Below are 23,809 nucleotides of genomic sequence, written 5' to 3'. Positions count from 1 at the left end.
CATTTCAATATTCTGAATTCTAAGCCGACTCAGGATCCAATACAGACAGATAGGAAAATCATCATGATTCTGCCTAATCCAGAACATCAATGCTAAGGAGGAGAGAGACCTGGATATGGAACTCTTAAGAATACAGTTCTTTTTATCTACTAGCCTCAAGTGAGAAATAAAAACTACAGGCAACTCTATTATAAACTTCAAAGTTGCTAAGAGACTAGACTGTAATAATTCCCACCAAAAAAGGGAAATGATAATTACGTGACACGATGGAAATGTTATCTAGCACTAAGGAGGATAACCACGGTACAATATATAAATGTACCAAATCAACACCTTAACTCAGAAGACGTACACCCTACACTTACATAATGTTGTGTGCCTATTGTATCTCAGTAAAAACAAATTAAAAAAAAAGGGAGAAGATAAATTATTCCAAAACCTGTCCCATTACTAGGTTCTGTTTATAAAAAAGTGTTTTCACAATCCTTAGACCCCACATAAGAATCAAACATGCTTGGGCCCACCGAGATAATCGGTGGATGGTCCTGAGGAGCCACAGTGAAAGAAATGACGTGCAAGAGTGCTTCGGGTTTTGGCCAAAGAAGGAAGGTAAAGGAATTTATGTTCCAGTGAGTCCGTAAGGGGACTGGGAGAGGATGGGGCAGGAAAGCGAGCCATCATTGAGTGCACTCTTTCTGAAGCAGACTCCGGAGCCCAGCAGCGCAGGCCAGCAGAGAGAGGGCTGCGGGGTGGCTGCAGGAACCATATCCGCAAAGGGCACGTGGAGGTGCACAGGTGCAGTGGCACAGGTGGTGCTGTGCACACCCCTGCTGGACTAAGTGGAGACAGAGGCGGCATCTGGACTGGGCTCTGGTCACTGCTGCTGCACCACCCAGTCCCGCTCTGGCACCGAGCACGGCAGGGAAAGCCCCGGCAGCATGGCCAAAAGCATTCTCACAGTGGGTGTTGGCAGCGCCCGGAGCAGCAAGGAAGTCCATGACAGATGTCACAGTGGCTCCGGCCCAGGTCCCATGCCACCCACCTCTGGGGACATGCAGATCCCAAAGTGCCAACCGTGCAGGGAGCTAACAGGTAGGGACAAGAACCACTGACATTTAGAATGCAAGTAAGACCCCTCTATACCCAAAAACTGGAAAATTCCACTCACACAACTGAATATGTATAGGGATTTTTCACGGAGACTAACAGAGCTGCTGTGTGCTCAGTTCCCCAATCTGTTCCATGTCAAGCAGAACCCTCAGTCTCTGGCTGCTCTCCTACCTCCCTGGCTGCTCTGTTTCTTTCAACTCGTTCTTTCTCCTCCTAGATTCCACCGAATCTCTCAAAGGCCTGTCCCTGAACAGCCTTTCTGCATCTTTTTTATTCACTTAACACCTCCTGCATGATTTATTTTCCTACCAAATCTGCAGTACTTGTGTAAGGCTGGGGAGGAGGCCACAAGACCACGTCGACTTCGCACGGAACTGCGGGCTCTCTTGGCTGACACCAGCTGCGAGTCTGCAGCTCGGCTGTAATAGTTAATCATCTGTAAGAAGGGCTCGCAAAACTCCCTGAAGGGTGCTATGCTCGTGGTCACCTCTTACTACAACATAAGGGCCACAGATTAAAATCAATCAAGGGAAGAGATGTAGGGGGCAGAATCTAGGAGGGTCCCAAACACACAGCACGCAGGTGTCCCCCGCCAGTGGAGTTCTAGACAGAGCCGATTCCTCTGGGTAATGACAGGTGACCACACACAGAGTACTGCCAACCACAGAAGCTCATCTAGCCCTGGAGCCCAGAGTCTTTATTGGGGCTCTGCCAGTGCATGGCCTGAGGCCCCCAGGTAAACAGACACTTACGAGGCTGGACACTCCAAGAGCTTAGACATTATCACACAGAACTTAGGGAAAAGGCCAGACCTCTCTTTGGGCAATGTTAAATTCTTTACTACACCATTTGCTAGCTGCTCTTCCAAGCCCCAGACTCCTACTGCTAATTGTCTTTTTGATATCTACACCAGCTTCTTTAAACTAAAATGAATAAAGTCAAACTCAACAAAATTTCCCCAGACCAACTATGATTTCACTGTTCGTGTTAACAGTGCCAAATCTACTTTCCAAGAAGGAACTGAGGCAGTTTGTAAAACCACAATACAAGATACAAAATTAGAAGGAAATTGGGGCAAAGAAAAAAACAGCCCAGAAAAAAATCAAATAGAATAATGCTGCGGTGGAGTCAGGACACAGAACGCAGTGCTGGAAATTCCTGCTCACTTGGTAGAGCAAGGCTGCATGTTTATTTGGCTGGAAGTTTTTTTTTAATAGCCAAATAATATCCAATACCAAGAAGAAATAACAAGCAGATTCAAAATTCACAGGGTCCTTAAAAAAAAAAAAAAAAATGATGCCCAGAAGGCACTGCTCTCCTTCCAGGCACATCAAGGTTCAAGACTTGGAATGTTTTCGTTGCTGTCCTCCATATTCAGTTGTTTGTCAAATGATCAAGATGCTTCCTCTGTGGTGCTGTTTGCTTTTTGACCTCGCCTTTCTATGTATCTTCTCTCTCTAGTCATTCAAGATTCACAGATTAATCTTCTTTAAATATAGCAATTCCCTGTGCAAAATCTACAATGGTTTCTACTCACTGCTGTGTTTTTCTTTTTAAAAACATTTTTTTCCTACTTACAAGGAAATACATGCTCAATACAGAAAACCAAGAAAAACAAACAAAGAGGTAACACACACACACACACACACACACACACAAATCCTATAATCCACATGTAAGTAGGTATGGCAACCTTTACTTAGCAATTCTTTTTTTTAATGTTTATTTATTTTTGAGAAAGAGAGAGACAGAGCACGAGTGGAGGAAGGCTAAGAGAGAGGGAGACACAGAATCCGAACCAGGCTCCAGGCTCTAAGCTGTCAGCACAGAGCCCGACACAGGGCTCGAACTCACAAACTACAAGATCATAACCTGAGCTGAAGTCATACGTTCAACAGACTGAGCTCAAAGGACTGAGCCACCCAGCCGTCCCTACCTTCTTTTAAATAGAGATAAAATTTACATGCAATGGAAATCAACTGTCTTATGCACACAATTCCCTGATTATTTGACAAATGTTTACACCCTAATCAACATGAAGAATATTTCTCCAAACCACAAGACTTCCTATGTTCTCTCTCCCAGTCATGTTCTTTGTCAGCTATCTATGTAGCCAATATTTCTCCTAGTCTGAGGCTGGTCTTTTTCATTTTTAAAAATGCCTTTTAATCTGCAAGTATTTTTTATTTTGATGAAATCCAATTTATTAATTCTTATTCTGTAGTTAATATGTCTTGCATATTCTCTAAGAAATCTTCCCTTACTCCAAGGCTGTGAAGATATCCTCCTACTTTTTTCTTTTTATAAGCTTTATACTTTTAGCTTTACATTTCAATCTATGATCCATCACAACCTGTAAAGAGACCTAAAAAATACCTACACATTTAACTGTAAAATCAGACACAATTAACAATGTCCACTCGTACCACTTCTATTCAACCTTATGCAGGAAGAAAGAGAAATAAAATGCATAAAGAATGTTAACAGGGGGCGGGGGGCGGGGAGTATCTGCAGTGAAAGGATAAATGACTGTATGTGCAGAAAATCCCAAGAAATTGACATAAACACACATGAATTGTTCTGTGTTCAACTTTGTATTTTTCACTATATATTCCTAACTGATGTTTTAATTTACTTCATGTACAAATTTCTTACCTTCATCTTCGTCCTCTACATCATGCTTCCAAACACCTCTTCAACCTAACCTACACATCAGCTTTTAGCTTGCTATTTGCTGGAAAAAAAGGTCACTTAGAGCTTTCCAGAGAACCTTCCCAGCCTGCAGGTGGGGTCAGAGAAGTGCCCTATGCTATCAACAAAGTCTAATAAATCCCAAGTGGCAAGGCCCCCTTTACATTTTCTATGAAGTCTTTTACCTCTAACCAAACAAACTTATTCCTCTAAAGGCAATCACAAATCTTTCATTTTTTTTTTCATCTTACACTTAACTACACAATAAAGATGAAAAGGGGTATTTAAAAAGTTTCTTGATCTGCTCTCTTCGGTCACTATTTAGCAAGCCACAGATTATTTTACTAGGTCCAGGGACAGACTGCGAACGCAAGACCAGCAGAGGTTCTGTCACTGACTAGTTTATATTCTAGCCCATGAAGTCTTAGAGAGTGGGGGCTGGTTTCTCACTCACCTTTATATTCCCTGTAGTAAAACACAACACTGTACACATAGTAAGCCTCAAAGAATTCAACTGTCATGCTAACTAAGGCTTAGGGATCAATACCCTGGTCAGCAGCAATTCACAGCACCAGGGTCTATCAGGCATCAGAATCTCCTCAGGCCCCATGAAAGAAATGTTAAGAAGGCCTATGTAATCAGTTCAAGAGCATCTATTATTCTGTTCATAGAGATAAAGAGAATTTCTTTTTAAGGCCTCAAGTGAGCCAAATTAAGCCAACTAATTTTAAAAACATAGACAACCATGGTGGGATTAAATATGTGCACAGCTTTAGTGATTTTAAGGAAAATAACTGTGAATGAATAAAGGTTATCATATATATTTATATGATATATATTTCTATATTTCTATGTATATATATATATATATAGAGAGAGAGAGAGACTAAAGACTACACTTCTATAAAACACCAGCTGTATGATACTGGTTTCTAAGGCAACCCTATGTAAGGTATATTCCTTGCTTTCTTTAAAAGAAGCTAAAGCTATAAGTCATAAGTCACATACTCTGAGAAAGACAAGGCTGATGAGAACGTATAACCGCCATTAAACTTTGAGAGTTATTAAAATTCAGCCAGTCTAAACTTTTTACAAGTCATCTGACATTTTTCTAGTGTGTGAATATTTACATTTTTATGCTATGTTTTGAAGAAGATATTCCTAAGCCGCAAAAGAAACAAACTGAATGTCACTCAAATATGTATAATAAAGACCTCTGGAGCATTACGGATAATTTTAAGATCCAGGGAGGAAATGCAAGATGTGCATTCCGACTTGTGCGTCCTTCACGGTGCATCGACCTCCTCACTCCTGACATGCCTTCTGAGACACAGGTAACATCAGTACTGTCTGTCCCTTAGCTGGAGCCTAACACTAGAGACAATTCCTTCATCCAACCAAAAATATTTATTGCACTGTGGACAGTATACACGCAGTGGGGTTGACAAAATACACAGCCCTTGCCCACAGGCAATCTTCCAGACTGAGGAGAAGGAGATCACAGATGCATGCAAAAATACATGTGCAATTCTACACCATGACGACTACTGGGGGGTGGCAGGTTGTGACAGACACCATTGTGAGGGACACGGGGAGGGGCCTAATTAAGATGTGATTCGGGGTTCGATGAAGGCCTAAGGAAATGACACATGCTTACCAAGTCAGCCCATGAAAGTGCTGAAATCAGTATCTGCAGAAACAATACAGGTGATGAAACTGTACAAGGTGCCAACTTCCTGAAGGATGATTTAAGAGAGCCCAAACACAGGAGCTCCAAGGAGTCCATCAGTGCAGGCAGCAGGATGTTAACACAGCAAGGTGCCTAGGTCACCACGGACCAGTCCTTGTAGCAAATACATGCTGAGGGCCAGAAACATTTTGAAACATAAGGTAGGTCAAAGCAGTTAATTCCCCTTACACAGCAGGAAGTGAACGGAAGCCACTTCTTCGTGGTAGCCGTGGTGCTCTGGAGGCATAGCACATACCTTGGAGGAGCCTGCTGAGCCCGTGAAACATGTGCAGTGCGGGGCGTACTCCCAGGGGTCCCGACTCTGGATGTACAGTCCAGCCCGGGACCACGTACCAGGTGCCCCTAGCGGTTCCGATGCAGGTGGTACAAAGGTCACACTCTGAAAAGCCACTTGACACGGCAATCCCCCCTGAGCAGGGGGCTCTACCCCGTCCGTCGGAGAGACACTCACCAAATGAGCAGGATTGCACAAGGGCCTCCCGGAAGTGTCTGTTTATTGGCTCGCCCCGTGCCTGATCCGTGTTATCTCCTGGGCTTGGAAGTAAGAATCCAAACAAACTGCCCAGAAGCAACATCAAAACAAGATAGGAAGAGAGAAACCATGCTGACACAGCTCTCTCTCCAGAGGCCAGGGAAACAGGCCTAGCAGAGGGAGGCAGTGAGGCCACAAGGAGACCAGCACAAACACACACGCGGGAACAGTCCTGAGGGGAGAATGAATAAATGAAGACAGAGCAGAGGAAACTAAAATTCACATTTCCTAAGCACGTTCCCTGTACCAGGCAGTAAGGCACATACTTCATGTATTTGTCTCATTTTTATCCTCATAAAATCTTGAGTGGTACGATGTGGTTATATGTTATATTACACGGAGAGAGGATATTATATCACAGATGAAAAAGCTGAAGCCTGGATGGAAAGGAGCTTGTCTGAGGACACAGGACTGGGAAGCCAGATTTTGACCCCAGGACTCTCAGACACCGAGGCCATAATCCTCCTGAGTTTGGCAGGAGAGCAAAAACTGAGATGAGTGGGCACAGGCTGGCTATGCAGAAAGAGAACGCACAGGCAAGCAGAAAGGAGCAAAGAAGAATGCTTTATCAATATGAGAACTTTACACAGTGGCCTTTGTGCTCAAGTGGCTGAGGTTTCCTGTGTGTTGAGTGGGGAAAGACCCGTAAAGAGGTAAAAAGAAGGTAGAATGTTGAGATGCAATTTGGTTGGTGATGAATGATCCAGAAGGGCAGACACCCAGTGGCTTACTGCAGCTACCGCAGGGTGCGGAGATGGTGGGGGACTTTCCACACTCCACCCCCAACATAACCTATTTCCTAAGGTGAACAAATAGTTCTTTTGTGAAGAGATAAAACAGGGTAGTGTGGTTTGTTGTTGATGATGTTTTCTTTCTAAAAAGTGGCTGGCAGATTCATTCTCCAGGAATGAAGTCAAAGAAAACAGAAGTGACCAGAAGACAGAAAAGACACCTCACCAGACTAAGGGAATCATATTCCTGAACTGCCAAAGCCACCCCTGCCCTTCCCCTTCCTCAACAATTCAGTCCACAGTCATCATTAGATAGGGTAGAGCAGCGAAGATATCTGAGCACAGGCTAAGTAAGGCCGGAAGGGGACAGATGCCCAAAACAGCAGTGAGGATGACTGGTGATTCATCACATACAAGGAAATTAATCAAGCAATTAAACATAACAAGGATAATGAGAACCCAGCCTCTTATTTATCGAAGAAAGAAACTCGGAAGTACAGAAAGGGAGAAAATTGGGCTGAATTCCCTGGTATTAGAGTGGAATTAGAGATATCTGATTAATTTATGTGTTTTAATATATACATAAGCAAAAATAGAAACAGATATAAATATAGAAATAGATATAAACATAAAGGAAGAGCGTACGGGTGTCCCTAGCTCTAGGCTAAGGTATCTGGAAGCACTGTTGCCTCAACAGCAATAACCACATCTGATGCCTAGATCTTGTTTCCTAAGCACTATTCTCCACTAAAAGGAACGAGGGCTCCTTGTAGAAAGAGTGGATTCCAGGGCTGGAGTAGGGAAAATACGAGACAAGCCTGGAACAGTGTACTATACTTGAAAGTTGGAAAGAATGGCAGGGACATCTCAAAAGGATACAGAATCAACCTGAAGGAGCTCCTTATGGCCAAATTTGGGCCATCAAAATAAATAAGGAGAATAACTAATTAGAACTCACTGAACAAAAGGGAACTCCATGAATGAGCCCATCTGAGGTAACTAGAAAGAATGACCAGACACAGAGATGGATGGAAGGGACAGGTGGAGACAGGAAGAGGAAGGAAGAAGAGGGAGAAGGAAGCAAGTTAGTTGGCAGGGGGATATTTATAGTCTCAAAGTAACTCACAACAACATACAGTACTAACTAATTACCAGGAGGAAAGAGTAACTTCACAGGACAGATATCTGGCACACGCCATCTTAAACAAAATAACCAACACCAACTGTAATGGTGCAAACCAAACTCGCATACTACCTGACAAAACGCAGTAAGAACACTTCTCATAGAACAACACTGTTTTGATATTCCAAAATAAGAAAGCTGGGAGTGCCTGGCTGGCTGGGAGAGCATGCTACTCTTATTCTTGGGGTTGTGAGTTCGGGCCCCATCTTGGGCACAGAGATAACTTAAAAAAAAAAAAAACACCAAAAACAGCTACAAAATAAAGAAACAGTTTACCAAATTAAGAAGCCTTATACAAAATAATTGGCCTACAATCTTCAAAAATGTCAAAGTCAAGAAAAGACTAAGGAATTGTTCCAGATTAAAGAAACAAGTCTTAATAAAGAGAAAAACAAAACAAAACAAAACAAAAGTCCAAACTGGAATCATCCCCACCCCCCAACACAACAGCAAACCAAGACTTAATTCTAGTTTAAACCTAGCCCAGGAATGTGACCTTTTAAAAGTCAACCAGAAGTTTCCTGATAAGCACAAATGAGGTAATCTGCATGATAAAAATCCTGCTGCTCTCTACCCTCACCCCGCCCCAAAGGAAGATATTCTGTCAAGAAACAGTCCTTTCTTTTCTTCAGCTAGTAACTCCATGCCTCTCCCTCAAAGTTCTCATTCTGTACAACTCCGGGAGCATCTCCACTTGCTAGATACAGGCGGGTGCTGCCCGGTTCATGAACTGCTTAATAAGGCCAGTTAGATCAGCTGCATTTTGTTTTTTAACCCAAGAAAACAAAATGTAGTATGAGTCTGGGAAGGACTGGTTTCATATAAAGGACGATATTGGCAACTGGCAAAACCTGAATGTTGTTTGAGGAATGAATAGTAGAGCTATAAACAATGTTAATGTCTTTTTTTTTTTTCATTTATTTATTTATTTTGAGAGAGATAGAGCATGAGCAGGGGAGGGGCACAGAGAGAGAGGGAGACACAGAATCCGAAGCAGGCTCCAGGCTCTGAACTGTCAGCACAGAGCCCGATGTGGGGCTCAAACCCACAAACTGTGAGATCATGACCTGAGCCAAAACCAAGAGTCAGATGCCCAACGGACTGAGCCACCCAGGGGGCCCCACAAAGGTCACTTCTTGATTTTGATGGTTGTATTATAGTTACAAAGAATAATGTACCTGACTGTAGGCAAAATTTACTAAATAACTCAGATGTGAATAATTAGCAAGTTGGAAACTTAAACTCTATTTGTGGCTGGGGGCGGGGGGCAGGGGATGGGGCACAGTTCTTGCCCCAGACATTCCCAATCAGTTCCACTGACCCCTTGAATGCATTTATGTCCATTACCTTAGACAAAATGTTCTGATCTAGATCACAAAATTCACAGAGCAAGGCGTCTACTACATGTAATGCTGACTGGAAGCAGAAGTTACTTGCCAGAGTCAGGAATGAGACAGAGAGACAGAGAAGCTTACATCTCTCACATGTTTCAGTGAGGCTGACTTTAGTACTGGTTCGAGTTCAGCAAATGTTACCTAAAATCAGCCCTGACCGTGCAATCCTTCATTCACAGCCCTGTATTTCGGTCTGAGGTGTCTGTCCCCTCTGCTGCTCTACAGAGATGGTACAGGGATAAATGAGAGTACTGGTTACACCTCCTGACCCACACACTCAAGTGCCAGATGTGAGAACAAGAGCTCCCATTCCCGCACGGTAGAGCCCATGTGCTAAAAGAACTGTTCCTGCAGACCAAGCTAACAACATGGCCTAAGCAGTGAGATCAAAGACAACTGTCCAAATCTCCTCTTCAAACAACTTCATTTGTGAACCAAGAAATGCAGATTTAGAGGGAGGATGTAAAACCTCTATCTTTTCACCTTTCCACAGGCTCTGTTATGTTCCATACCGGATGGCTTAGACCTTTGAGGTCATAATCACTACTCCTCCAAATGCTAAAGATCTACGTTCTTTTTTCTAAGGAAAACATTGATTCCATGTGTAGAAACCCACACCTATGGTGTGGAAACCCACTCTATGGTTAGAGTAGAAGATGAGTTCTTAAACTTTTACAACAGAACATAATTTTCTCTTCCTCTTAATGGAGACTTAAAAAGTTTCTAATGGTACTCCATAACCAACACCCAGATGGCCTGCAATCACTAGATAAATTTATACAAGACACTATGGAGTCAGGGATTCATTAATGCTCTATGGCCTGACCAGGTATCCATCTCCTGCCATCTATTATTTTTCTGTATAGAATCTGATCTACTTCGGGTGCCTCAGTGGCACAATCAGTTGAGTGTCCGACTCTTGGTCTCAGCTCAGGTCATTGTCTCACGGTTTGTGGGTTTAAACCCTGCATCAATCCCAAGCCCTGCTGGGGATTCTGTCTCCCTGTCTCTCAAAATAACTAATAAAAATAAAATTCTTTAAAAAAAAAAAGGGGGGGGGGAATCTGATTACATTGAACTTAATCAGTAGCAAGTCAGTGTCTCATCAATTGTTCAGAAGCTCAGAATTCCAGACTGTGATAATCTACTAAAGAGAATGAAAGTCCAAAAAAGAGAGAGAGAGAATATGAAAGTCCAAATGAGTAAATTAAGTAACAAAGAGGTGGTCAAATGGACACATCAACCTCCCTTTCTCCTACATTCTCAGAGTCCAGTCTACACAAAGTATACAGTCTGGATCACACTGTCCTCAATATTCATCACACAACATGCTTGCCTTTTAGGAGTTTAACTATATGCTCTTGATCTTTACAAAGCAATACAAGAACACTTCACCTGAGTAATTTCTATGTCTTCTGTGAAATCACAGCTAAAAACACAATCCACTGTGTCACACAATGGCAAAGCCCACAGAATGTCTTTTTCACTGAGTACAATGCCAGGAAAAAGTCTGTCTCTGTAAACAAACGAGCAGGCTTTCTTTCCACTGACAATGAATACTATGTAATTCAATGTTATACAGAGAAAAGGACTGGTTCCTTGTTACTCTTAGTCTGAAAACTTAAAGTCAATTGCCTTGCACAACCGTTACACTGGCTCCCCTCAGGAGCCTGGTACCTTCTAGTCTCTATGCTCTTCTTAGATAGCTGCTGCTGTTTTTATCCTTAACTGTCCTACTTACAGTATCTTTAATTCTATTAGCAGATTAAAATCCTCTTGAAAGTATGTATGTACATATGTATATACTGTCTATCTCTTACAGTTTTCCTTCTGCTATCTCTTACCTTTTCTGGTACCACTCTATACTTAATGATCTAGAAATTAAAAATGAGGGGCACCTGGGTTGGTTACACATCTGACTCTTGGCTTTGGACCAGGTCACGATCTCACAGTTCGTGTGACGGAGCCCCAGGTCAGGCTCCACACTGACAGCACAGAGCCTGCTTGGAATTCTCTCTCTGCCCCTCCCCCGCTCACGCTCTCCCTCTCTCAAATAAATAAACATTTAAAAAAAAAAAAAAGGTGTTGACACCAAGAGGTGAATTTAACAAAGACCACACAGTCTGCGTCAGTGACAAGCAGGCACGATCACCTTTGCAGTAGTCGGCGGGGTCCTCCTGCTCTTCATCATCTGATCCCAGGATCTCCTCCTCTGGCTCCGGGGGCGTGGGGTCTGGCAGAGGCGGTGGCGGTGGTGGAGGCGGCGGTGGCGGAACTAAGGGAGCTTTCTGCTGAGGCTCCGGCCTGAAACGGGAGAAGGAGAATTCCTATTTACTCAGAAGCCAATCTTGCATTATGGACACACATGAGAGTTTCTTAACACAAGAAAAAAATAAACCTGTCACACACTAACTAGAAATGCTGGTTAATGCACCGCGTCCATTTTAGCTAAATTCAAGTAAAGTTTCAATATACAGGTCCAGAAGAAAAAAAAAAAAAATCACACTCTGCAGGCACATTTTCACTCAGAGCTTCAAAATTTCGTAAGTCCTGACAATATTATGAAATAAAGGGGAAACAGAAAGAGAACCCCCCCCCACCCATGCTATATAGCCTTATTAAGTTAGAACATATCCCACAGAGATTATAAAAAGACAGATGAAAGCAGCTCTGAGCTTATAAAAGGACTTATTTTCCATTATTTTAAAATCAGAATTCCTTTTCCCATAGAAACAGTACAATGTGGTTAGGTTTCCGGGATAACTCGTAAAAGCTAATACATGCTATTAACTGATGTACAGTTATTTTCATTAAGGAATTCAGCCATCTATCTCCCTTGCTTATCAAGAATACTACCCCAAACTGGAAGTTAAACAATGAAAACACCCACTGCCAGTCAAATACAAAAGCAGCACATATATTAATGCAAGGTTTCCAAGGTTTGCAAAATGCTAATTTCCAAATGTCACAAAAAGGCTAAATAATGGTTAGTCTGCTCTTTTATAAAAGATAAGAAAACCCACAATACAAAAAAATGTTTCTAAGCTTGAGAGATTACAGATGAGAGCCTTCTTTCAGGTATCTAGAGAAACTCGAGGAGAAACTCTTCCTGAGCCAGCACACAGAGTGCACGAACAGGCAAGGGAAATCGGGCTGACAGAGGTGTTCTCCAGAGAGGTTCACAGGGTAAGGAGGGGGTCTCTAGTCTGGGGAGCAAGGGGAACCCCATAAGCACTGATGTGTGCACAGCTGCTCTTCTTTTTGGACTGCCAGTAGTTGTGCCCCCCTTCGAAAAGCACCTTTTGAGACTGCTCCTCCCTACACAAGGGAAGGCTGGTTCTGATCCACTTTCTTCACTGTCGTACCGCTCAGAGCACAGACGGCTGAAGCTGACTCTACAGGCCTGGAACCTTCAGGCCGGCTGTCACAGGCAGCAAGCTCATCTGCAGTTGCCAGTAGAGGCAGGGCCAGCAGAGCCACCTGACCCCGGCCCCTCTCTAAGCCGGACCTCTAAATTCTTCCCAATCTGATAGCCCCCAAATAGCATTTACTGTATTGCTTTTAGCCTAAATTGGCTAAAGGTCACTTATGTGGTTTGCCACCAAAACTCAAAGTGCCACAGGCAACAAAGGGGGGTAGGGTGGAAGGCAGCAGAAACCCAGCAGTCACAAGGAAGGGGTGGGGACTGTGCCGCACAGGTAACCTGAAAGGCAAGCACTGGCAAGTTGAGTATCTTTGGCAGAGTGACTAAGGAACGCTTATGAGCTGAAAACGACCTGTATTGATTGCTATTTGCTACAATTTATGAAGACTCAAAGTTACAGCTCCCAGGGTGACAAACGTTAGGAACAGGGTGGTGATCACATCCTGAGTTAACCACTGCTCAAGATGGAGCCCTGGAAGGGGATAATCACAACCAAACACCCACATCACTGCCAGAATACATCCAAAAATACATCTAACAGACCTTATGGAAGTGTACTAATCTTTCTGGCAGCCTTGCAAATGCTCCTTTCCTTTTTAACATACATGTTCTTACTGAAAGTAGAATGGCAATGCACAAAAGAGAGGCTGGAAGAAGGGGAGGCAGGAGAGGGCTGCACCAGAGGGAAGGGGAGGGGAGCAAGATGAATGGTCTCACAAGAGCCATTCATTCATTCTTCGGGGCTGTGAGCAGAAACTACTGAGCTGACCAATGTGCTCAATCAGAAACGCTTAGAAATTTTACACGAAAAAATGAGGAGATTCTCCAAATTTAAAAGAAAACATGTTATATTCCCTATAGAAACTATGTAACAATTAATGAAAAGAACAGAACTGGAGAATCTTCTACCTGTGCTCCGCACTACAGACCCTTCGGCCAGGTAATTAATTCACTGTAGTGGGGACTGTTTTGTACACTGTAGAATGTTATAAGCATCCCTGGCCTCAAGACATTAATGTCAGTAACATCCACACCCCACCGCCAGTTGTGACCATCAAAAACTATGTCCAGAAATCAACAAATTCCCTGGGGACAAAATCATACCCATTTGAGAACCACTGCTCTAACAAGTGTTTTCTGTACTTAGCTTTATTCCTACAGAGTAGACTGTATCTGTAAAAAGGGAAAACAAATTCTCATTTTCATGGGCCTATTTTCTCTCATTTGAGAGGCTCATCATAATGTGTTTCTCTTAATTATTGTCCCCCCATTTGCTGAGCTGTCCACATCACTTAACAAAATTGTCAGACCCTCTGGTCTCAACGAGCAGGCAGGCACCTCGTCTCCCTCCAGTGAGGGCCACACTGAACAGGCAGGCAGAAAGCTCCCCCAAGGCCACTTATTTCTCTCAAGTTAAAGGAAGGAGTCAGGGTACCTTGAAGTAGAAAGGAAGTTGAGTAATGTTGAAGTAATATTTCAACTATCACATCCTAACACCTAGGGCTATGCTGTCTAATCAGTGGGCACTGGCCACATGCCTGTACTGAGCACTGGAAATGGGACGAGAGTACAAATCAAGACATGCTACATGCATAAAATACATACCGGATTTCTGAGATTTCATACAAAAAATGTAAAATATTTTATTAATAAGTTTACATTTATTATATGGTAAAATGTAGAACTACATTATAGTTCTACTGGACAGCACCACCCTAGGCTCTTCAGATAAAAACCAGAGGAGTACTTGGCCTAAAAAATCAGAGATTCCTGGTCATACCAATGATGGTGAATTTTTCTAAGGCTTCTCCTAGTAACATGCCTCACATCAATGATCACCAACTATCAAATCACTTAAATCGTCATAGTAAGGTTCAGAACAACGTAACTGCCAAATGTTATGGTGCTGATCATGATTCTTTTTCATATCATTCATCCTTGTTACTGCCTACCACATAGGAGAAACACAAGTAAATATGTCTTAGGGCAGGTATAGGCACAAGAGGAGGAGGCCACACCATCTTGAAGGCTGGATTCTTCAAAGTGGATTCTTGTGGCTTCCACGGTATTACTTTAATTAAGCCTGGTTAAATCTCAACTATTTAAAAGATCCAGAGGTAGCAGGCAGTTTATATCACCAAGTACATACTTAAAAAATATACCCACAGATTTTAAAAGTACCTTTTCATCAATCCTAATGAGAACCATCAAAAAGTTATTTCACAGAATAATTACTAGAAGCACTGGGGAGGAGTCAAGATGGCGGAGCAGCATGGAAACCTGAGCTTGTCTCCTCCCTGAAATGCAGCTACATCAGCACCAAATCACTTTGAACACCTAGGAAATTGATCTGAGGATTAACGCAACAATCTTCGTAACTTGAGCCGTAGAACTTGGCACATACGCAGTGCAGGCAGGTGAACCGGGGGAGACAAAGAAGCCATGGAGGGTGGTGAGCTATTTTGGCAGAGAGAGAAAGAGAAAGGCAGAGAGAGCAGTGCATCGGGATCGTACAAGAAAAGCACTCCCCACCAAAGTAGCTGCAGAGAAAGAGAGAAAGAGAGAAAGAGAGAAAGAGAGAAAGAGAGAAAGAGTAAAAACCCTCGCAGGGGACTGAACAAGAAACCTGTTCCCCAAAACCACTGCCAGGGAGAAAGAAGAGGATTCAATACCACCAGGATTCTATAAACAGTGGAGCATAGACTGAAGTTCCTGAGCTCAGTGCCTGGCAGTGCTCTGGTGAGGAAGTAGGGCGAATCCCCAGGAGCAGGCTGCAGGGTCTGAGGGGTCTGTGTGCCACACAGGGAGAAGTGGTTGCCCTGCTTGGAGTGTATTTGGTAGAGGCCATATGGCCTCCCCTGGGGCAAAGGTCCCAGTGGACCCTGGAGAGCAGCACATATGCTGGTATAGGGACTCAAACGCCAGAGTGCCATGAAACCCGGCACTGGCTGGGTGTTGTGATTTGCCATAATCTCTGAATCACTGCCACTGCGATTGCATGAACATTTTTCTGGCGTAGGGTGGCACTCGGCCATCACTCAGTAAGACCCTCCCCAGAGAGTCAGCATAGGTCCAAGCCACCGGGGACTCTGAAGCGTGGAATTCTGAAACAAAACCCCATCTAAGATAAAACTCTAGAGGGAGGTGCCACCTGGCAGCAGACAGCTTGAACACGGACAGGGTAGAGACAGAGAGTAGACAGAGGGCTGACAAAGGAGGGGCTTGATCGCGGGTCAGTGAGAACTCAAAGTTCCTGTGCTAGATACTAGGGAGCTGGGTGAAGCCATTTCCACCTCCCCTGTGCACACACAGCACACAGGCACATGGATCCACCCCAGTAAGCTAAGCAGAGCCACCTAGTGGAGAATGGAGCAATTACATCAAGCTCCACCCATCTGCACCCTCCAAGCACAGGCACCAGAAGACCAACATAAATCACTCCACCAGCTTAGTGTATGGACTATAGAATCCTTCGTAGTTTCAGTTCTAAGGGACACTGGATGTAACTTCATTCAGGTTTCATTCTGTTTGCTGGTTCCTTTATGTGTTCGTTTTCTTTGCTTCAGTTTTTGCTTAAAATGTTCTTTTTTTCTTTGTTTTCTTTCTTTCTTAGATACAGAAAGAAAAACTTGTTTTTTACTTCATTTTTTATTTTTAAAAATTTTTTATTCTATTTCATTTTATTTTCTTTAATTCTATTTTATTATATATGAGTTTTTTACTTTTCAAAGTTCTTCTTACCTTTTTTTCCCCTTTCCTTTCCCTTTTTCCTGTATTCCATAAAACTTCTTTCAACAAGTAGAACAAAACTCACCTAGGATCTAGCTTTTTTTTTGATATTTTGATATTTTGTTTTGATTTGATTTTTTTTGATTTTTTTTGATATTTTGTTTTGTTTTTAATTTTAATTTTATTAATTTTTTTTCTTCCAAAATGACAAAACGAATGAATTCACCCCAAAAGAAAGAACAGGAAGAAATGAAAGCCAGGAACTAAATCAACATAGGTATAAGATGTGTGAACTAGAATTAGAACCATGATAATAAGAATACTAGTTGGGGTGAAAAAAGCATAGAAGACATAAAAGAATCCCTTTCTGCAGAGACAAAAGAAATAAAATCTGGGGTGCCTAGGTGGCTCAGTCAGTTAAGCATCCAACTTTGACTCAGGTCATGATCTCGTAGTCTGTGAGATCGAATCCCACATTGGGCTCTGTGCTGACAGCTCAGAGCTTGGAGCACGCTTTGGATTCTGTCTCTCTATCTCCCCCTCTCCTGCGCATATTTTGTCTCTCTCAAAAATACATAAACATTAAAAAAAATTTTTTTTAAAGAAAGCTATAAAATACAGTAAGGCTGAAATTTAAAATGCTACAACTAAGATACAATCTCAAATAGATGGATGCCACAACACCAAGAATGGATCAAGCATTGAATTAGCATTATAGAGAATAATGAAGCAGGAAAAAAAAAAAGAGGGATACAAAGGCAAAAGATCATGATACAAGACTTAAAGAACTCAAGTGACTCATTAAAAGGTAGTAACACCCAAATCATAGGAGTCTCAGAAGATGAAGAGAGAGAAAAAGGGACAAAAGGTTTATGTGAGCAAATTATAGCAGAAAACTTTCCTTATCTGGGGAAGGACACAGACATCAAAAAACAAGAAGCACAGGGAACCATCATTAGATTCAACAAAAACCAACCATCACCAAGGCATATCATAGTCAAATTAGCAACATATACAGGCAGGAAAGAATTATGAAAGCAGCAAGAGGGAAAAAAAAAAAGCCCTTAACCTGTAAGGGAAGACAGATAAGTTCACAGCAGACCTATCCACAGTAACTTGGCAGACTAGAAAGGAATGGCAGGATATATTCTGAATCAGAAAAATATGCAGTCAAGAATTCTTTATCCAGCAAGGCTGTCATTCAAAACAGAAGGCGAGATTAAAAGTTTCCCAAACAAAATCTAAAGGAGTTCATGATCACTAAACCAGCCCTGCAAGAAATTTTAAGGGGGTACTCTGGAGAAACAACAAAACAAAACAAAACCTCAAAAGGAACAAAAACTAGAAAGGATCAGAACATCACCAGAAACACCAACTCTACAGGCAACCCAATGACACTAAATTCCTATCTTTCAGTACTCACTCTAAATGTAAATAAACTAAATGCTTCAATCAAAAGACACAGGGTATCAGAATGGATAGGAAAACAAGACCCATCTGTATGCTGCTTACAAGAGACTCATTTTAGACCTAAAGACACCTGCAAATTGAAAGTAAGGGGATGGAGAATCATCTATCATACCAATGGTTATCAAAAGAAAGCTGGAATAGCCATACTTACATCAGACAAACTAGATTCTAGAATAAAGACTGTAACAAGAGATGAAGAAGGGCACTATATCATAATTAAAGGGTCTATCCACCAAGAAGATCTAACAATTGTGAATATTTATGCACGCAATGTGAATGCACCCGAATATATAAATCAAGAAACTCATTTATTATAATACCATAATAGTAGAGGACTTCAACACCCCACTTACAACAATGGACAGATCTTCTAAGCAGAAAATCAACAAGGAAACAATGGCTCTGAATAACACACTGGACTGGATGAACTTAACAGATATATTCAGAACGCTTCATCCTAAAAAGGAATACACATTCTTCTTGAGTGCACTGGAATATTCTCCAGAATAGATCCTGTACTGGGTCACAAATCAGCTCTCAACAAGTACAAGATCACACCTTGTATATTTTCAGATCACAATGCTATAAAACTTGAAATCAACCACAAGAAAAAATTTAGAAAGACCATGAATACTTGGACATTAAAGAACATCCTACTAAAGAATGAATGGGTTCACCAAGAAATTAAACAGGAAATTAACAAGTACATGGAAGCCAATGAAAATAACAACACGACAGTCTAAAACTTCTGGGATGCAGCAAACGCAGTCAGAAGAGGGCAGTATATAGCAATCCAGGCCTTCATAAAGAAGGAAGAAGGGTCTCAAATACCCAACCTAACCTTACACCTAAAAGAGCTCGAAAAAGAACAGCAAATAAAGCCCAAAACCAGCAGAAGAAGGGAAATAAAGATAAGAGCAGAAATCAATGATATCAAAGAAGAAAAAAAAAAAAACAACAACCAAAAAAACAGAACAGATCAATGAAACCAGGAGCTGGTTCTTTGAAAGAATTAACAAAACTGATCACCCCCTAGCCAGACTGATCAAAAAGAAAAAGGAAAGGACCCAAATAAGTAAAATCACGAATGAAAGAGGAGGGATCACAACTAACACTGCAGAAATATGAACAATAATAACAGAATATTATGACCAATTATATGTCAACAAATTGGGCAATCTGGAAGAGACAGACAAATTCCTAGAGACATATAAACTACCAAAACTGAAACAGGAAGAAATAGAAAATTTGAACAGACCCATAACCAGTAAAGAAATTGAATCACTAATCAAAAATCTCCCAACAAGTAAGAATCCAGGGCCAGAAGGCTTTCCAGGGGAATTCTACCAAACATTTAAAGAACAGTTAACATGTATTCTTTTGAAGCTGTTCCAAGAAAAAGAAATGGAAGGAAAACTTCCAACCTCATTCCACAAGGCCAACATTACCTTGATTCAAACACCAAAGATCCCACTAAAAAGGAGAACTACAGACCAATTTCCCTAATGAACAGGGATGCAAAAATCATCAACAAGATACTAGCAAAATGGATCCAACAATACATTAAAAGAATTATTCACCACAATAAAGCGGGATTTATTTCTGGGATGCAGGGCTGGTTCAATATCCACAAATCAATCAATGTGATACATCACATTAATAGAAGAGAAGATAAGAACTACATGAGCCTCTCAATATATGCAGAAAAAGCATCTGACAAAATACAGCATCCTTTCTTGATAAAAACCCTCAAGAAAGTAGGGATAAAAGGATCATACCTCAAGATCATAAAGGCCACATATGAAAGACCCACCGCTAATATCATCCTCAATGGGGAAAAACTGAGCTTTCCCCATAGGGTCAGGAACATGACAGGGATGTCCACTCTCACCACTGTTGCTCAACATAGTGTTGGAAGTCCTAGCCTCAGCAATCAGACAGCAGAAAGAAACAAAAGGCACCCAAATCAGCAAGGAGGAAGTAAAACTTTCATTCTCTGCAGACGACATGATACTCTATGTGGAAAATCCAAAAGATTCCACCAAAAACTGCTAGAACTGATACATGAATTCAACAAAGTTGCAGTACATAAAATCAATGTACAGGAATAAGTTGCATTTCTATACACCAATAATGAAGCAGCAGAAAGAAATATCAAGGAATCAATCCTGTTTTCAATTGCACAAAAACCCATAAAACACCTAGGAATAAACCTAACAAAAACAGTGAAAAACATATATGCTGAGAACTATAGAAGGCTTATGAAAGGAATTGAAGACACAAAGAAATGGAAAAACATTCCAGGCTCATGGATTAGAAGAACAAACAGTGTCAAAATGTCGATACTACCCAAAGTAATCAACATACTCAATACAATCCCTATCAAAAAAACACCAGCATTCTTCACAGACCTAGAACAATTGTAAAATTTGTATGGAACCAGAAAAGACTCCAAATAGCCAAAGTAATGTTGAAAAACAAATTCAAAGCTGGAGGCATCACAATTCTGGGCTTCAAGCTGTATTACAAAGCTGTACTCATCAAGACAGTATGGTGGCAGCACAGAAACAAGACACATAGATCAATGGAGCAGAACACAGAACCCAGAAATGGACCCACAAATGTATGGCCAACTAATCTTTGCCAAAACAAGAAAGAATACCCAATGGAAAAAAGATGGTCTCCTCAGCAAATGGTGTTGGGAAAACTAGACAGCCACATGCAGAAGAATGAACCTGGACCACTTTCTTACACCATACACAAAAATAAACTCAAAATCAGTGAAAGACCTAAACGTACGACAGGAAGCATCAAAATCCTAGAAGAGAGAACAGGCCCTTCACCACAGCAACTTCTTACTTGACATGTCTCTGGAGGCAAGGAAAACAAAAGCAAAAACCAACTATTGGGACCTCATCAAGATAAAACAATCAGCAAAACTAAAAGGCAACCGATGGAATGGGAGAAAGTATTTGCAAATGACATTATCAGACAAAGGGCTAGTATCCAAAATACAAAGAACTTACAAACTCAACACCCAAAAAACAAATAATCCTGTGAAGAAATGGGCAAATGACATGAATAGACACTTTTCCAAAGACATCCAGGTGGCTAAGAGACACATGAACAAATGCTCATCACCCATCATCAAGGAAATACAAACCATAACCACAATGAGATCGATACCACCTCACCCCTGTCAGAATGGCTAAAATCAACAACTCAAGCAACAACAAGATGTTGGTGAGGATGCAGAAAAAGAGGAACCCTTTTGTACTGTTGGTGGGAATGCAAACTGGTGCAACCACTCTGGAAAACAGTATGGAGGTTCCTCAAAAAATTAAAAATAGAACTACCCAAACCCAGCAGTTGCACTACTAGGTATTTAACTAAAGGATACAAAAATTCTTATTCGAAGGGGCACATGCACCCCAATGTTTACAGCCGCACTATCAACAATAGCCAAAGTATGAAAAGAGCAAAATGTCCATCAACTGACAAATGGATAAAGAAGATGTGGTTTATATATACAATGGAATATTTATTACTCAGTGACCAAAAAGAATGAATTCTTGCCATTTCCAATAACATGGATGGAACTGGAGTGTATTAGGCTAAGCGAAGTCAGTCAGAGAAAAAGAAGTATCATATAATTTCACTCATATGTGGAATTTAAGAAACAAAACAGATGAATATAGGGGAAGGGAAGCAAAAGTAAGATAAAAACAGAGAGGGATTTAAAAAAAAATTTTACACAGGCAGCGGGGCGTGCCTGGGTGGCTCAGTTCATTAAACATCCAACTTGGGCTCAGTTCATGATCTTGAGGTTCATGAGTTCAAGCACTGCATCACGCTCTGAATGGAGCCTGCTTCGGCTTCTGTGTCTCCCTCTCTCTGTCCCTCCCCCGCTCATGCCACCCCCCTCAAAAATGAAAATAAACATTAAAAGAAAATTTAAAAACAGAGAGGAAGACAAACCATAAGAGACTCTTAAATACAGAGAACAAACAGAGGGTTGCTGGTGGGTATTGGATGGGGGGATGGGCTAAATGGGTGATGGGCTTTAAGGAGGGCATTTGTCGGGATAAGCACTTGGTGTTACATGTAAGTGATGAATCACTAAACTCTACTGCTGAAATTGTTATGTTAACCAACTGGGATTTAAATTAAAAAATAATAATTAAAAAAGGGTTGTTAGAAGCCCTTAGCAAGCCATGCAGGGAACCCATAAATATTTTCAACAAGGGTGCCAACACAATTAAATGGTGAACGAATGGTCTTTCCAACAAATGGTACTGGGACAAATGGTTATCTGCATGCAATAAAATGAAGTCATAACCCTACCTCACACACACATAAAGATTAACTCAAAATGGATCAAAGACTTAAATAAAGGAGCTAAAACTCCAAAACTCACAGGAAAAAAATACAAGTAAATCTTCATGATCTTGGGCTCAACAATGTTTCTTAGATTTGACACTAAAAGCATATGCAAGTGAACTTGATCAAAATTAAGAGCTTTTGTGTTTCAAAGGGCACCACCAGAAAGTAAAGTCATCATATAATGATGGAAGAAAGTATCTGGAAACCATACAAGATAAGGGTCTTGTATCTAGAATGTAAAAAGAACTCTTGCATAACTTGACAAAAAAAAATTTAATAGGAAAAAGATTAAAATAGACATTTCTCCAAAGATGACCTATAAATGACCAATAAATATATGAAAAAATGTTCAGCATCATTAGTTCTTTGGGAAATGGAAATCAAAACCACAATGACAAGTACTGTCGAGAATGAAGAAAGTAGAACCCTGAATTGTAACAGTAGTGTTCTATGGCCCAGCTGCTTTGCAAGCTGGCAGTTCCTAAAAACGTTGAATTCAGAGTTATCACATAACCCAGCAATTCCACTTCCGGGTATAATACCCAAAAGGAATGAAAACATATGTCCCCACAAAATCTTGTGCGAAAATATTCATAGGACATTATTCATAGCAGACCAAAAATGTGCATTGAGTGATAAATGAATAAATAAATAAAATGTGGTTAAATAAAATGGTAACATTATTCAGCAATAAAAAGGAATGAAAGTACTGTCACACGCTACAACATGGGTGACCCTTGAAAACATTACGCTAAATGAAAAATGCTAGGCAGAAGAGACCACATGTTATAGGATTCCATTTTATATAAAAACGTCCACACTAGGCAAATGTATAGAGAACAGAGTAAATTAGTAGTTGCTGAGGGCTGAGGGTAGGGGAAAGAAAGAAGAAGGGGAATGGGGATTGACTGTTAACAGGTACAGAGCACCTGCAAAAAGCTGTTTTTTAAAAAACAAAAGGTTGCACAACTATATAATATCTTTTTCTTTTTAAGAGAGAGAGAGAGCATGTCTTGCAAGTGAGAGAGGGGCAGAAGGCAAGGGAGAGAGAGAATCTTAGGCAAGCTCCACACCCAGTGTGGAGTCCAATACGGGGCTCAATCTCACAATCTCATGAACTGTGAGATCATGACCTGAGCAGAAATCAAGAGTTGGGTGCTTAACCGACTGAGCCACCCAGGCACCCCGTATACTATCTTTTAATGTCCACTCTCCAAGAAAAATTAGAAATAACTATCTTTAGATTTAGAAAACCTGCTACATATGGTCTCCTTCACAACTGCCCAGCCACATTTACAGTGAAAGGTAATACATAGTTCCGTAAAAACCAGACTGAGAGTCTACCTAAATGTCCAAGTTTACACGAGGCACGAATTTAAAGAACATGCTCTCATATGACATCAACAATGTAC

The 23,809-nt window shown here is 41.2% G+C and overlaps 1 protein-coding gene across 20 annotated transcripts in view; it reads right to left on the bottom strand.

The window, feature by feature from the left end:
- The window catches only part of SRPK2 (SRSF protein kinase 2), a 312,538-nt gene that overhangs the window by 121,877 nt on the left and 166,852 nt on the right, over positions 1-23,809 (bottom strand). For 18 of the 20 annotated variants that reach the window (XR_006210657.1, XR_006210660.1, XR_006210663.1 and 15 more), the window contains one exon: positions 11,544-11,695. Coding sequence is in view for 11 of the 20 variants with exons in the window: in XM_042964799.1 (XP_042820733.1) it covers positions 11,544-11,695 (152 nt within the window). In the remaining 9 variants the exon portion in view is untranslated. Of the gene's footprint in view, positions 1-5,458; positions 6,349-11,543; positions 11,696-19,792; positions 19,825-23,809 lie in introns of those variants that run through there. The other 2 variants (XM_042964807.1, XM_042964847.1) reach the window with 2 other exon arrangements.

The sequence above is a fragment of the Panthera tigris genome, chromosome A2 (assembly GCF_018350195.1).
Source record: "Panthera tigris isolate Pti1 chromosome A2, P.tigris_Pti1_mat1.1, whole genome shotgun sequence".
In the NCBI taxonomy this organism is placed as follows: Eukaryota; Metazoa; Chordata; class Mammalia; order Carnivora; family Felidae; genus Panthera; species Panthera tigris.
The sequence above is the reverse complement of the archived record's forward strand: the minus strand, read 5'-3'. Positions and strand labels throughout refer to the sequence as shown.